At 51.1% G+C, this 15,807-nt stretch overlaps 1 protein-coding gene across 4 annotated transcripts in view; it reads left to right on the forward strand.

Moving 5' to 3' along the window:
• Positions 1–2,816: 2,816 nt before the first annotated feature.
• WHRN (whirlin) overlaps positions 2,817–15,807 on the forward strand; it is an 81,401-nt gene continuing 68,410 nt past the window's right edge. For all 4 annotated transcript variants that reach the window (XM_036261472.1, XM_036261474.1, XM_036261475.1 and 1 more), the window contains exon 1: positions 2,817–3,434. In XM_036261472.1, coding sequence (XP_036117365.1) covers positions 2,817–3,434 — 618 coding nt within the window. The remainder of the gene's footprint in view (positions 3,435–15,807) is intronic.

Here is a 15,807-nt window from a genome sequence, read left to right on the forward strand (position 1 = left end):
CCGCGGACCAGAGTTCAGGTACAGTTCCCGCTACGGGCACATACCTCGGTTGCAGTTTGTCCCTGGCCCCGGCAGGGGTCGTGTGGGTGGCAACCACTGGATGTGTCTCTCTCACGTTGATGTTTCTCTCTCTCTCTTCCTCCCTCTCTCCCTCCCACTCTATCTGAAGATAAACACACAAAAAAAGTCCTGGAGTGAGGATAAAATAAAAAAATAAATTTAAAAAAATGTGGCTTTGGTGAAGACAGCAAAGGGAAGCCGGCAGCATACACAAGAGAATAATATTTCCCTTCTGAAGAGGGCAGTATACAACCAAGGCCAGGTCGGCTCTGGTACTCAGGGCCGGAGGAGGCAGTGCAGTCCCCAGAAGCCCAGGCATCTTGGATTTCCAAGAGCTTATTTCTGAACGACAAGCACATCTTCAGACATGAAATAGGATTCTTGAAGTTTGAGCACAGTTACACGCTGTCTCTCATGGAGGGGACATTCTGCAAACTGATACGAAGGTGGTTATACAAGATGGATGGAAGAAACCCCGAGTTCTTTTTCCATGCTCTTGTACTCTCTACCCTCCCAAATTGGCCTCTATGAAACTAAACAATAGCGTGGCACCCCAGTTGGTCTCTGATGTTTGCAGAGCAAAGTGTTTCTTTTTCTACTAAGACCTGCGTGCAGGGTAGTTTCTGCTGCCTAAAGCAAAATACCTTCTCGCAAACATGTTTTGCACAGAAATAAAATGTTGGGAATAGGGATCTTAGCTCCTTGGATGCATTTATCAAGCCAATCACAGTAATTATAATTAGAACACAAACTAAGTGAAAGCGAAGCATGAAATACATTTGCAGTAAACCTGAACTGCATACAATTAAGCCCTGCTGGCTGGCATTTTGAGGTACGCCATAAATATATGTTGGGGGTGGGGAAATTGACTTTTTTCTTAAATATCTTTTGCTGGTTGCATCAAAGGCTTCAACAGCAGTTAAGAAGGAGAAAAGATTACACATTATTAATTGCTAAACTTAGAGCTGTAAGACAGATGTCCAAAGGTAGCTTAATTGGCTGTTTAAGACAACTTGTCAAAATATGTTCACTGGGCATTAATTTAACCTAGGTCTGTTTTAGGAAAGTGAAGAAGAGAATTTAGGATTTGGGGGGAATGATATACCTTCAATTCCTAGCCTCAGTTTTGGGAAAGCTCTAACCTAGCAGGGTTGAAAATCCTTCCATGGTTCCCCAATGTGTAAAACAGAAAGTCCTTCTCCTTGGGGGCCTCCACTCAGATATCACCTCTTTGACTGATAACGTCCGTACTATTTTTTTCCTCCCCTAAACTTTGGTTCTCTCAGACATTACAACATTTGTCATACTGTTTTGTTGTTGTTAATCCTCACCCCAGGATATTCTTCCATTGATTTTTAGATAGAGTGGAAGGGAGGGAGGGAGGGAGGGAGAGAAACATTGATGTGAGAGAGACACATGGATTGTCTGCCTCCCGCAGGGCCCCAGGGCCTGGGATCAAACCTGCCACCCAGGCACCCGCCTTTGAACATAGTAGGTGTCCAACAATCGTCCATATAAACGCTTGGACTTGTAGGTCAGAGTGTGCAAGACGGGAGCGCAACGTTTTAAGGTAGTAAACTGAGCCTGAAGTATTTGGTATTTTACAGGCAAAAAGTTGGCTATTTTCCGCCACAATTGTGAATTAGCTAGCTGGCTAATTGCTCCAAAGCGATCCTGATGCACAGGCTTCGATCACAGAAGAGCAGTTTTGAGGTTCACTTCTCCCTCCCGGCTGTAAAAGTGAAGGTGGCTCACAGTGCCCCGGGAGCTCCTCCCACCCCTACCCCCACTTTCACCCCTTTCTTCCCTGGGGCTGGACTGTTTCACCTCGTCTCTAGGCAACCGCCAGGCGCGAGGAGGGACGTCATTTCCTGAAAAGCCCGCGGGGAGAGGGGGGTGGGAGAGGGGGAGGGGCAAGGGGGCGGGGCCAAGGCTGGGCTGGCGACGGCGACGGCGTCGGAACTCGCTGGAAGATCGGCCCCGGGCGGCACAACAGTTCCCAAAGTCTGGGCTCGCGGCCGCGCGGCTCCGTCTGTGCTCGGGCGGTGCAGGGGCGCGGGGATCCCCGGGCTGCTGCATCCCGGGGCTTCCCCGGACATGCCCCGCACCCCCTGCCGGACGTCCGCGCGGCACCACCGGCTGCGATTCGGGGGGGCTCTGGGACTAGAGGACCTCTATCCCAACTTATGATTTTGGGGTCCCCCAGCCCGACAGGAACGGGCGGCCTGGCTGGGGGAGCCCCGGGTGCGGTGTGACGGGACGGTCAGCTTTGCCGCGCCCCCCCCCCCCTCCAGCCACCCGTCGTCGCTGTGCCCTGCAGAATGTAACTGCTCTCGTGCGTCCCCCCCGGACTCCAGCCGCAGTCTCCACGACCTCCCGGCTCCAGCCGCCAACTCCTTGTCACCCGCGACTCCGTCTCCTCCTCCACCTTGCCGGGATTCCAGTCGCCGTCTCTGAGTCCTCTGGGCTCCCGCCGCGGCTTCTGCGCCCCGCAGCCTCCAGTTTCTCGACCCGCTCTGTCTTCGCGCGCCCGGAGCTCCAACAGCTGTCTGCTCGATCCCCCCGGCATTCAGACACTGTTTCCGCACCCCCAGACCCGGACTCCAGGCGCCGTCTTCGTGCCCCCCGCCCAGCCTCCAAACCCAGCCTCCGGCCCCGACCTCCGTGCTCCCGGGATCCAGCTGTCTCACCGGTGCCGGCGAGCGCAGCAGCTGCCCCACCGCGCGCCCGGAGCCCGCCCGGGCCTCGGCGGGGAGATGAACGCACAGCTGGACGGCCTGTCGGTGAGCTCGTCCTCCACCGGCTCGCTGGGCTCGGCGGCCCGGGCGGGCGGCGGAGGGCACGCGGGGCTGCGACTGCTGTCTGCGAACGTGCGCCAGCTGCACCAGGCGCTGACCGCGCTGCTGAGCGAAGCCGAGCGGGAGCAGTTCACGCACTGCCTGAACGCGTACCACGCGCGCCGCAACGTCTTCGACCTGGTGAGCACCCTGCGCGTGCTGCTGGACAGCCCGGTTAAGCGGCGCCTGCTGCCTATGCTGCGTCTGGTCATCCCGCGCTCCGACCAGCTGCTCTTCGACCAGTACACCGCCGAGGGCCTCTACCTGCCCGCCACCGCCCCCTACAGGCAACCCGCCTGGGGCTGCCCCGACGGTGCCGGGCCCGGGGAGGTGCGCCTGGTGAGCCTGAGGCGCGCCAAGGCCCACGAGGGTTTGGGCTTCAGCATCCGCGGGGGCTCGGAACATGGCGTGGGCATCTATGTGTCTCTGGTGGAGCCAGGCTCTTTGGCTGAGAAGGAAGGACTGAGAGTCGGGGACCAGATTCTGCGTGTCAACGACAAATCCCTGTCCCGGGTGACCCACGCTGAGGCCGTCAAGGTAGGGTTCTGGTTTGGGGATGAGTTAAGGACAGAGTGGCGCCGCAGCTCCTCGTGGTGGCCGGTAGCTCCATGCTGTGTGTCCTTAGGCAAATCACTTGACTTTTCTGGGATCCATTTTTCTTCAACATGTTTCTTTAAAAGAGAAACATCTAGTTTACTGAGCAAATGGATGCCAGGAACTGGGATATAGTGACGGCAAAGCAGATCCGGACCCTGCCTTCTTTGGGCATAAAGGCTGGTGTGCTGGGAGACAGGCCTTATCAAATACTCGGGTAAATGTATGATCACAAAGTGTGAAAAGGGTTGTGGATTCCTATGATCATTAAAAGAGATAAGGTCTCCACTGGCATATGGTTAGTAATCAGTGGGTGTCTTCTGCTTCTGCTGTTATTCTCATTATTCTGTAGGCTTTTACCCCAGGAAGAAAGTTTTGTTGGCTCCAAGTGGCCGGAGGAAGCTGTCCTGATGATCCACAGAGCTCTGGCCTAACCCCGCTGCTTGTGGACCAGGATGTGTTTTCCAGGACGAGCCATTTGTCCTCTCAGAACCTTTAGTTCTCCACTTGGGAAATGGGGCACCAGGACTAGATGCGTCCCTAACCTTGTTGGAAGTGAGGCCCCTGCCTGAATGTCAAAGACATATCCCCTCACTCCCTTGATAGTAGTTGTACTTTTTGTGTCTGTCAATTGAGAGATATAACTTAAGGACAACAGGGTTCTAGGGATTTAATCATGCTGTTTAAAGAAATGTGTGTGTTTGCTAATCTCATCCCCAGGTCTTTTGAAAACCAATTGGGGTATGAGATGGATAGTGTTGGTCTGTGTGTGGATTCAAGGATACCTTGCAGTCCTTCACACACACACACACACACACACTCACCTTCGTGTGCAAGAATTGAAGAGTTTTGGGGAAAAGGAACAGTGACACACTCTGCTTCCACAAGTACAGTGCTTCCTAGGGTTTTGGGTTGGCCTGTAACCCAGCTTCTCACCTCCTTGCCCCTTGCCCCTGCCTCTGGTCCTCCTCAGTGCAGGTGTTTTGAACTCCAGCCCAAGGCTTGCTGGCTTCTGGGAAAGCTTAGGCAACAGAGGTCCAGGGCTGCTTCCTGTGTACTGTTCAGTGACCGACTATTCGCCTGGGACACGATCGTCTCATCTCTGACCTTGGCCGTCCCTTATTTGCCTCGCAACCTGTCTGCCCCTTCGGGAGGCCCCTGAGGATTTTGGAAACGTATTTGCTGCTTCCGGAAAAGGCTGATCGGTTACTAGCGTTGAGGGTGTGGGTGCACTAGAAGAAGCTCCTTGTGGATTTCCAGGCACCTGTCCCCCTCTCGGTCTCCTCTCCCCACATTAATCTTTTCCCTTTAGCTGACATCCATGTATTTATAAAGAAATAATCCATTAGCCTTTGGCCCTAAAAGGTCTGGAGTTCCCAGATGATAAATTTATACTCGAAAGATACTTGGCCCACATGCTCATTTATAAATGTGGATTCAATTTTAGTGGCAATTAAAAAAAATACCTGAGTAACTTAATTATCACAAGGTGAAAGACTTTGGGAAGGCCTCAGGTAACCTGGACATTAGAAACACAGACTCCTAATTCAGCCCCAGGCTCAGCCATGCCTATAAGGCTGGAGCTGCTTGGTTGAGAGTTCAGTTCGCCCTCCTGCATTTGGTCAGTTACGCTCTGCACCTCGTGTCTGAACCTCCCTGGACTGTACACCAAGGTGCTGTTACGCTGCTCACGGCAGCGCCAGGCCTTACCTTGACTATTTACTTTTCTTGCTTCCAGAGTAAAACCTGGACTGTCCATGGCATAGTTTTTGAAGCCCCAGAACGAATTCTCATCAGAGGGAGAGGCTGATAGGAGCAGAACTGGTTGGGTGGGAGCCTGTGTGAGCTGAGCAGCCCCTCGGCCCCTGGCCCCTGGCCCTTTTCCTGCAGAGGCGCCCGCTAAGGCAGAGAGAGCTCCTGTCTGCCAGCGCAGACACATGACCTGCCTGGAATGTACCCATTGGACCCTCCAGCCAGAAGCAACAGGCAAAATGGGTGCTGCTTCGTGTCACCTAAACTCCAGGGAGGAAGGGGGACAGACTTTCCGTGGGTGGAATTTAAAACGGAGGAGGCGGAACCTGTCTCTGGCCTTGAGAGTGGCTCCGCCTCCGGGTTGCAGGGTGCGCAGGCCGGTTCAGGGACAGTTTAGAACACCTGGAGCTAGTGACACATTTCCACAAAATTAAGGGTACTCAGTCCCTTAACGGAAAGCTGAAGGAGGCCTGGCTTCTCTCCCAGGTACAGACTGCCCCTAACCAGGGTTTCCACTCCCAGCCCCTTCGTGAGCTGCAGTGCAGGAGGGCACATTCCTAGTCACCGAACTCCAGCCTTCCTTCAGAGGCGACCGGGTTTTCTGCTTGTATCGTTTTATGCTCCAGGACACCACATTTAGTGGAAGATGTGTTTTCTTTTCTTCTTCTTTAATTGTATTTTATTTAGTTAGAGTCGTCCTTCTGAATCCATGGGGGATTGGTTCCAGGACCTTCCACAGATACCAAAATCTGAGGATGCTCAAGTCCCTTAGCAGATCTTTAAAAAAAAAAACTTGTTTTTTAAATGTAAGTGTAGTTGGTATTCAATATTATATTAGTTATACTAGTTTCAGGTGTACAGTATAGTGGTTCGACATTTTTGTATCTTGCAATGTGATCACCCTACTAATGCTAGTCATCATCTAGCAAACTTATTGCAATATTATTGACTATGTTCCCCCTCACATTTTTCATCCACTCTCCACCCCTCCCCCTCAGGTAACTAACTATCCACTTGGTCTGTTTCTATGAGTCTGTTTTCTTTTCTTTGGGTTCAGTTTCTGAGGATAGAGAAGGCTGCTTGCTTGCTTGTTTGTTTATTTTGCTTCCCCCTCCAACTTTATTGGGTATACCTGAAAAATAAAAGTTGTATGTATTTAAGGTTTATAATGTGATGATTTGATATACCTATATATTGTAAAGTGATTACCATAATCAAGCTAGTTTGCATATCTATCACCTTACATATTTTATTTTTATGCTAAGAACATTTAAGAGGTACTCTCTTAGCAAGTTTCCAAGTATACAATATAGAATTGGTAACTCTTGTCATTATTTAACTGTGCATTAGAACTTATTCACCTTATAATTGGAAGTTTGTACCCTTTGGCCAGTGTCTCCCCATTTCCCTCACCCCTTAGCCTCTGGCCACCACTATTTTATTCTCTGCTTCCATGAGTTTGACTTTTTTAGGTTCCACATGTAAGTGAGATCATTCGGTATTTGTTTTTCTGTGTCTGGCTTATTTAATTGAGTATAATGCCCTCCAGGTTCATCCAGGTTGTTCCAAATGGCAGAATTCCCTGCTTTGTTCTGGCTGGATACTATTCCACTGTAGGCCGCTTTCTCCTTTCATCTGTCAGTGGTCACTTAGGCTGTCTCCATGTTTTAACTATTAAGGAGATGTGTTTTCCATCTTGAAATGTTTGTTGTTCTTCTGCTGGTAGAAGGAGGTAGGGAAAGATCTGGGCTTCCCAAAGGAGAGATTAATTGTATGTGTGTAATAAAAAGAAAATTAAATGTTAAGAATCAAGTTACTTAAGAGTTTATGAGTCAGGCTTTGGCCGGTTTGCTCAGCGGTTAGAGTGTCAGCCTGTGGTCCAGAGAGACCCGGGTTCGGTTCCCGCTAAGGGCTCGTATCTCGGTTGCAGTTTGTCCCTGGCTCTGGTTGGGTCATGCGGGTGGCAGCCACTCGATGTGTCCCTTTCATGTCGATGTTTCTCTCTCTCTCTCTCTTCCTGTCTCTCCCTTCTGCTCTATCTGAACAAAAAATGAAAAAATGTCCTCGGGTGAGGATTAGAAAAGAAAAGAAAAAAAAAAGAGTTTATGAGTCAGAGCGGGTCACCTCCTCCCAGTGAAGAAGGAGATTGAACACACAGCGGTTTCCACGTCTCTCTCTGACAAGGAAGCACCCATTGTCACCCGGAGCAGATCAGTGGGTTTCATCCTGTGTCCCGTGGGGCTTCCGTCCCTCTCTTCAAGCCTATTTGCTAAATCAGCAGTGACAGGTCCAGATAAGGCCAGCCAGTTACTATTTGCAATTATATTGAAATGTTTGATTTTTGAAAAATCTGTCTCGAATGAGCAGGAGCCAAGCTAACAATAATAAAAAAGGGGTTTCGGCCAAAAATGTTGGATAAATTGGCCAAGGAGTCCACGGACCAGGAATGCTGCATTGGACTTTGCCGCACACTTGCTGCGTGACCTTGGGCCAGTCACTGACCCTCTCTGTGTCTTAGGGTGGGTGGGCTAGGGGCTGCCAAGGCCCCTTCCAGCTCAGACAGCCAGTGATTTGGTCCGTAAGTGCTACACAGAAGGCATTTGTCTAATGCAATGTTTTCTTGTTCTTTGGAATTGCTTTCGTTTAAGGCAGAGTAAAGAAAGTTGGCTAAGGATTGGGAGATCAGAATCTTGGCACTCTGTGTAGCCTCCTACTAAATCAGGAAATTGATGGGTTACACACTGTACTGACGAGAACTTGACTGTGGTCCCTGGACCCAAGAACACCAATCCTGATGCCATTCCAGAGTAAATGAGAAAACGGCAATAGGATTATGCATGCCCCGCCCTGGGAGCATTCAAAATGAAATTCACTTACCCACTTGCTTTCTGAGTCCCTGATTCTGCAGGTAGCAGGTAGCAGGTAGCAGAACGAGGTGGGGGTGGAGAGTCCGGGTGCTGCTGGGACGTTTGTACGTTTGTGTGTGTTTCATATTGATAAAAATTAAACGGCTTCCTTACAGTCTCTGCATCCCTCTGAGTACATCCAAGGAGCATATTAAAATTTGAAACGTTCCAGAAGTTAAAAACAGTGGCCGGCCCTTTCACTTATTTAGAGTTAGCACACCCTCCCTTCTTTTGCATAATAACCCGGGAAGAATCTGTTTGTATTAACATGTCATTGTAGTTGGTCCAGCATGTTCTAAGTGACACATTTGTCATTTTCCCATTGTTCATGGTTGTCGGAAGCCATTATACGTTATTAACCACTTCCAACTGTGTCTGACACGCAGCTTCTCCCCTGGTGTTATTCCCGTGTTCCAGTTTGAAAACCACGGGCAATGTGCTCATGGGTATGCATGGACTTTCCTCCGGCTCTGCCCTCTGCCTGGGGCCCTGTGGGTCCTGCCAGTAGTGACAGGTTGAAAACTCACTATTAGTAAACCCTTTCTAGAAGAGATGTTGGGTGCTGGATCCTGAGGGTGACATAGTACATTGGGAGGATCCATTTCTTTAATGTTGTCTTGTCTGTGGCTCAAGCTGATCCTCAAGGTTGTACAAAATGCTGGTGCCTGTGTAGGACAAAAATCCTTTTAAGTGGTTATTTGTTGTTCAAGTCAAAGAAGCATTTTGTAGGGTGGAAGAGAATGCCTTTATTTTTAAAGAATTGATCTTTCTGTAGTAGAAGATTCCTGCCTCCTGACTTCAAGATGGGCATGAAAGAGACAATCGCTCCAGAGCTAGGTTCTGGTTTTTCTGTCACCACCCCCACCCCCTTCTTCCGACAAACCCAGTGTTGTTTATCACCTGCCGTGGAGTCATCGTTTGAATGGAGCTGCAAAGATAAGTATGATCCCTTAACCCCCCACCGACTGGATGTGTGTATTGTTGCTTCCCACCTCCGCCTGCCTTCAGCCACACAGCGCACAGCCTGTACGCACCTGCCTAGCGCACGCGGCCCCTCACATGCCTGTTTGTTCATGCTCACACAGCACATGTGCATCGCCTCCGAGTCATAATCCCCCCTCTGACCAGCAAAGGGCTTTGCGCTGCAGCGGGTGTCCGCGGGGGATTACACTCCAGCTGGCTTTCCAACAAGGTTTTTTGATGACCTGGAAGTCCACTGCTCAGGGACCCCAGACTGGTGGCTGGAAAGACCAGACTCTCTGATGAGAAGGAATGTCGTTTCATGGAGGTAGCTGGAAGCTGAAATACAAATCCTTCAAAACCTATCCTTTTCATTTATTTTTTTTACCCCCCCAGGCAAGAAGTTGATATTAACACGGAGCCCTCCTGGACTTGTAATTGTGCTCCAGAGTTGGGGCTGCACTTTGCATTTTAGATTTCTGTGCTGCAGACGATCCGCTTTACTTTTATAGCACAGCAGGTGGGAAGGGTGCAGGGAGCAGGAGTCAGACCTGCGTTTGTCTCCCGTGCGCCCTGGTGCCAGCTGCAGGAGGCAGCCCCGTGAGGCCGGCGCACGCGCTCCAACTTGGCTTTATTGGAACTCTGTTGGGAAGAGGAGGCTGACATCAGTGAGTGTCTACTCTGTGCCAGGTGCTTTCTCCCTCCCAGGGGAGGCAGGGAGGGGAGGAGGGCGGTGCTCAAGGAGGTCAAATCCACTAGCCCAGGTTCACCATTGGGATTGGGAACGAGGTGTTCCTTCTGCTTTACCTCCCTGTGGGAGCCCCGCCCCAGGGCTCTCTAGCCAGCCTCCTGGAAGACAATGGCAGCCCCCTGCCAGAAGGCAGGCAGGCAGCACCATTTGTGCCTGGCATTTCAGGGCCTTTTAGAACCATCCAAACGCTGGTTTTACATTTTACTAAGTGGGGAGTCTGATGCCTACACATCAAGGGAAAGTAGCATGTGTTAGCCCGGCTCATGGTCAGGCAGAACCATTGTCCATTCATGCTCTGAGCAGCACTTACCACAGCCAGGCCTGAGGCTGGAAGTCAAGGATGGACGGCGCAGGCCCCTGCGCTTGGGGAGTCACTGGCGGGGTGGGGAGGGGATTTGGACCTACTCATGGCCACAGGTCATCCAGTGTGTTAAGTGCTGTGATATCTGCATACCTCCACAGCTTGGCCTCCCTCTTCAAAGCAGCACCCCTCACTCCCACCCCAGCCCACCTCTCCATCCCCTCACCCCCTTATCCTGCTTCCATTTCCTTCAGTGTACTTGTCTGGGAGAGTTCACTGTGTTTATCGTCCGCCTTCCCCACTACAAGTAAGCTCCCAGAACAGGGATCTGAGCTGCGCTGCGCACTGACACGCCCCTGTACCAGCACAGTGCCTAGCACGTAGTAGGTGCACTAATAATAAAGAAATACTTGCCAAATGAATGCAGTGATCTTGCTCCCAGTGCCTCGGTTCCTGAGTGTGATATCTAAAGGAAGTCTGTGTGCTGCAGCGTAGTGGGTGCAGGATAGGGAAACTGAGGAAGGACATGGGGTCTGGTATGTGCTTTACCACGAAGCTGGCTGTGTGGCTGTGGCACATCCCCTGACACCTCTAAACTTGGTCTTTGGAGCTGTGAAATGGGCATAGCTACCATCCAGCTGCCTCCTTCCCGGATAGCTGTGGTGATCAGAGGATGTAGGAGGTGTAAACCATTTGGTAAATAGGAAACCCTCGGCTACTGCTGTTGACCCTTGGACATTGCAGTATGAACCACGCAAGTCCACTTCCACATGGATCTCTTCAACTGACCCACACTGTTCTAACCCGCATTGTTCCAGAGATTGATTGGTGGCAGAGGCCAACCTAAGGTGCACTTGGAGTTTTGTGGCATCTCTGTGGCTGACCCCCACGTAGTCCAAGGGCCAGCTGTATTTTAGTGGAAAGCCTTTAAAGAAATGTGGTCTGTGCCCTAGCGGGCAAGCGCTGTTTTCATCCTCTGCAGCCCAGCTCAACCCTTCCAGACCCGCTGGTTAGTCCACGTGTCACTTTGCTCCTAATTTAAAAACCACGTTTCCAGAAGTGGGTCATTGACGAAGCCTGACTGCCGGTGATTCCAAAATAGGATCGTTTATGTATTCCGAAGCAATCAATGAGCCGATTTGGAGAGGTATCTTGTCTGGCTTTTTTTTTAAATCTTCACCCGAGGATATTTTTGCATTCATCCTCAGAGCAGGAGGGAGAGAGGGAGGAAAGAGAGAGAGAGAAACATTGACGTGAGAGAGACACATCGAGTGGTTGTCACTCACAAGACCCCAGCCGGAGCCGGGGACAAACTGCAACTGAGGTACATGCCCCTAGCGGAAACCGAACCCAGGTCTCTCTGGATCGCAGGCCGACGTTCTAACCGCTGAGCCAAACCAGCCAGGGCTGGCTTTTTGTCTTTATTTTTTTTACTATGCTGCAATACTGTTGAGGTTTCTGGAAACTGCAATATTTTAGGTGAAGGCCAAGTTCCTGTTAATCCCTTGTGTGTTTATTTTTTCCTTTTTTTTAAAAAATTGATTTTAGAGAGGAAGAGAGAGAGATGGAAACATCGATGAGAGAGGACAGCGATTGGCCACCTCCTGCATGCCCCCCACTGGGGATCGGGCCCACAACCTGGGCATGTGCCCTGACTGGGAATTGAACCGGCATCCTCTTGGTGCATGGGTCGACACTCAACCACTGAGCCACACTGGCTGGGCTTCCTCATGTGTTTAAAAGCCGCTTCATTCTTTTCCGAGACTGCATACCTGGGTTTATTTCTTCTTCTTTCCCAGCCCCAGCCCCCCTGCCTCCTTCCCCTTTAAGAATCTGTGGTCCGTCTGCTGAATTGGCTGTGGCTCTGCTTCTGCTGGCAGCCAGTTTCCTAGTTCTGTTTCCTCTCTACCTGGGTTTTCGTAATATCAGCATCCTCCCCACTTTGAATGCAAAGCAGATGTGTCAGCCTCCATCAACAAGTCCCTGGACTGCTGCCTACCGGATTCTGAAGCTGTGGGTTACAGGGGAGGAGCGTAGTGAAGAGAAACTGAAGACCCAGTGTTGGGGCCTTAGACGTAGTGATTCACAAGTGCAGCTTGACTGACAAGTCACAAGACCCAGGCAGGTCTTAACCACACTGAGGTCTAGGAAGCACTGCCTTCCTTTAGCATCCACTCCCCTTCCCCATGTCTCCACGTAGACTTGACCAGAGAAGCAGACCTGCCCTGTCCTCACCCTTAGCTGTTTGGGAGCATAGGTCCAGGTGTGCAGGGTCAGCTGACATATTGGAAAACCCAGGGAAGGGAGGTCTGTACCCAAGAGGTTAGAGATGGCTTTTGGATATGAAGCTGGGTGCATCTGACAGTGTACTTGGCTATGACCTTGAGCAGCTCCCTTTGCCTCTTTGGGACCCAGACGCTCCATCCTTGAGCCTGCCTCGTGGTCCTTGTTGCCACTGCACATCCAACGTTGAATAACTGTGGTCACGGAGGTCCCGCTGCAAGTGTTGCAATGAAAAATGTTATAGACTGCATTTGCTTGGCTTTGCTAGTCTTCTGTTGTGTCTGCTTAGTTGGTGGTGGTGGTGGTGGGGGGATGTGCCATTGGAAGAAAACCCTGGGACTGTGATCCGGTTTGAATTGCAGAGTCATTTACTGAATGTAGTTGATATTCCCATGTAGACAGAGTTTCTTTAAAAATGTCTCCTATCTGGACTTTAGTATCTGCATTTTCATTTCACAGCAGTAATCAGCCCCAGCAGTGGGCTGGCATTGTGTGTCCTGGCCGTCCTTAAAAATGTGGAGAGGCAAGACAGATGCGTGGCCCCGAGGCCAGTGTGTGACAGCGCTGTCCTGGATCCGCTGCACCCCCAGCCTTGTTTCCAGCATCTTCCCTGATGGGCTCCCCAGGGGCCCTGATAAGGCCAGAGAGGAGGAGGCTGTTTTCAGAGCCCATCGATGCAATTAATGCAGGTGGAAATGGTGATTTGACAGCGTGGGTGTTGGCATTTCAGAAAAGCCCTGTAATTTATTTGAATCACATCTGAAATGATGTACTAGGGTTCATTAAGAGGTTTCTGATGAAGAAAAGAAAAGTGGTCCAGCTTTCAGAAATTACCCTCCCATGTAGGTAGGGAAGCTTCTTCCCTAAGTCTCTGGGGAGGAGGGTTTTTCTCTGCATATCTATCCTCCTGGCCCCCAAAGGAATGTGTGGTGTCCTTCGTTGTGTCTGGACCCAGCATGACCTTTACCCTTTTATCCAGCTCCTTTTGCCTCCCTCCTCTTTCTTCTCAGGGGTCCCCAAACCCTCCCAGATTCCCCCAGCTTTCCTGAACCCTCTCCCACTTCCAGGAGTCCTTCCAGTCCTCTGCTGGGAAGGTCAAGATGTGCAGATGGCTCTCAGATTCGTTCTCACCCCGAGTGTCTGTATCTTCACCCGTCTTCGAGCCGTATTGTCTCTGAACAGGGTCTGTGCCTCCTTTTGGTGTCTTTATTTATTTTAATTTCTATCTTCAACTCTTGTCCAGTACTAGGAACAATCTTTATTTGCCCTGGAAATCCTGATTCATGGCTGACCCTCTCCTCTCGACCTCCAACTGTGGACATTTCCCAAGTTGGTCACCTTGACCTGCTCCTCTTCTCCCCGGTCTCCCTACTGGGAGGTGGTGAGGTTGGACCCCCCAGGCTTGAGCTCTCCCCAGCACGTCTCAGACCACGCTTCCCTCCCCCCCACCATTGCCGCTGCCGCTGCAGCGCCCTCCTCACCGGCCCTCTGTCTCCCATCTTCCTCATCTGCCTACCAGTACATTCGGCACCCTCAGACAGGGCTTACTTTCTAAATTTGTGTCTGATCAAACCATGCCCTGCCTAGTGCCTTGCACTGGAGTTGGGGGCCTGCGGGACAGAGGCTGAGCCCCTTAACCACACTTGGCCAAGGCAAGCAACACACCCTCCTCCGAAAAAGGGCTTTATTTCTCTCCAGCTGTAGATGCCTACAGCCCGGTGGGGCCTGGCCTCAATGCGTCCTCCCAGCAGACCTTCCCGCGTACCCGCACCTGGGGGCGCCGCAGCCTTCTCTGCCCCTCGGAGTAGGGGCTGGCTTCACACCTGTCATGACAGATAATATATGTCCTCATATTTTCCTGGGTTGCTCCTTGGATGATAATAACCTTGGTATCGAGGGCTTCCAGTGAGGCAGGCACTGTTTTCGGTACGCTCTCTGCGTAAACTCATTAAGGCCTTGCACAGCCCTGCGAGGTAGGGACCACTTCTATCACTTCATGTGCAAAATTGCAAAGAGTCTGCCACTTGCCTGTTTGTCACAAGAATGGAAAGTGGCAGAGGTTTTGTGGAGTTGAGGGGAATGTGTCCATCACCCCGACACCAGAGAGAGGTGACAGCCCACAGTGCTGGAGCCACTCATCCCGGGTTCGAAGCCTGGCTCTGCCACTTTGCACCTGTGGGACCCTGAATGAGCTTCTTTTTTTCTAATCCTCATCCGAGGACACTTTTTTCCATTATTTGTTCAGATAGAGTGGGAGGGAGAGCGAAGAAGAGAGAGAGAGAGAGAAACATTGACGTGAAAGGGACACATCGAGTGGCTGCCACCCGCACGACCGACCAGGAGCGGGGACAAACTGCAACCGAGGTACGTGCCCTTAGCGGGAACCGAACCCGGGTCTCTCTGGACCGCAGGTCGAAGCTCTAACCGCTGAGCCAAACCGGCCAGGGCCTGAACGAGCTTCTTAACGTCTCTGATTCTCAGATTCCTCGTCAGTAAAATTGTAAAGAGAATCACAATCAAATGACAGGCAAGTTACTTGTGTTCTTCACCTCTAAAACGGGGATACTGATGGCCACACAGGTCATGTGTGAAGGCACTGGGTGCCTCTATTAATCTGAACACTGAATGATCACCACTATGTTCAAACCACCGTGTGGGGTTCTGTTTTCCTACTGGACGAAGCTCTGCATGGTATGAAATGCATACCACACAAAGTGCTTACAAGCTTATGATGCTGAGCACACTGATGCATACGGCCACCAGGGAGTCTTCTGTGTGCCACCAGGAATCCGCCGGGGCTTCCCGCCGAGTCTCTCCCACAGCCCCCAGGGCAGAGCAAGAGGACACTGAGTGTGGGAAGGGACAGTGAGCAGCACCAGCACACATGTGGGAGGTGGCAGGATCAAATTCGAACCCAGGTCTTCCTGCCCCCAACGCCTGTGGTCATTGCCACTGCTCTCGACTGCTTCTCACTGCGAAGTGGTGTGCAGCCCAGCGCGGTGCTGGGCAGAGCCGGGCTTCCGTCAATGCATGTGTCTTCCTTGATTTTTGTCCTTATGGAAGTGGTTTTGCAGCTGTTTGATGAGAACCCGCTAGGAACCAGACAGCCCAGGCCACGGCCACCCCCATCTTTCTGGGCAAGTTCTGTGCATGTTATTGACTAGACTTCGGGCGCAGAGGCAGCACTGGGCCCTCTTGGCCTGTTTTTCCTTTTTCCTCTCTCTCATCTCTCTCGTCATTTGTCAGGATTTTATTTTGTATGTTGTCTGAGGAAATTTGCTAAATAGATGACTGTGATGTCAACTCAACCCCCGTTAGGATAGACCCTACTTAGGAAATCATGTCATTGGATGGTGGAGTGTC

The sequence above is a fragment of the Molossus molossus genome, unplaced genomic scaffold (genome assembly GCF_014108415.1).
Source record: "Molossus molossus isolate mMolMol1 unplaced genomic scaffold, mMolMol1.p scaffold_m16_p_14, whole genome shotgun sequence".
Classification (NCBI taxonomy): domain Eukaryota; kingdom Metazoa; phylum Chordata; class Mammalia; order Chiroptera; family Molossidae; genus Molossus; species Molossus molossus.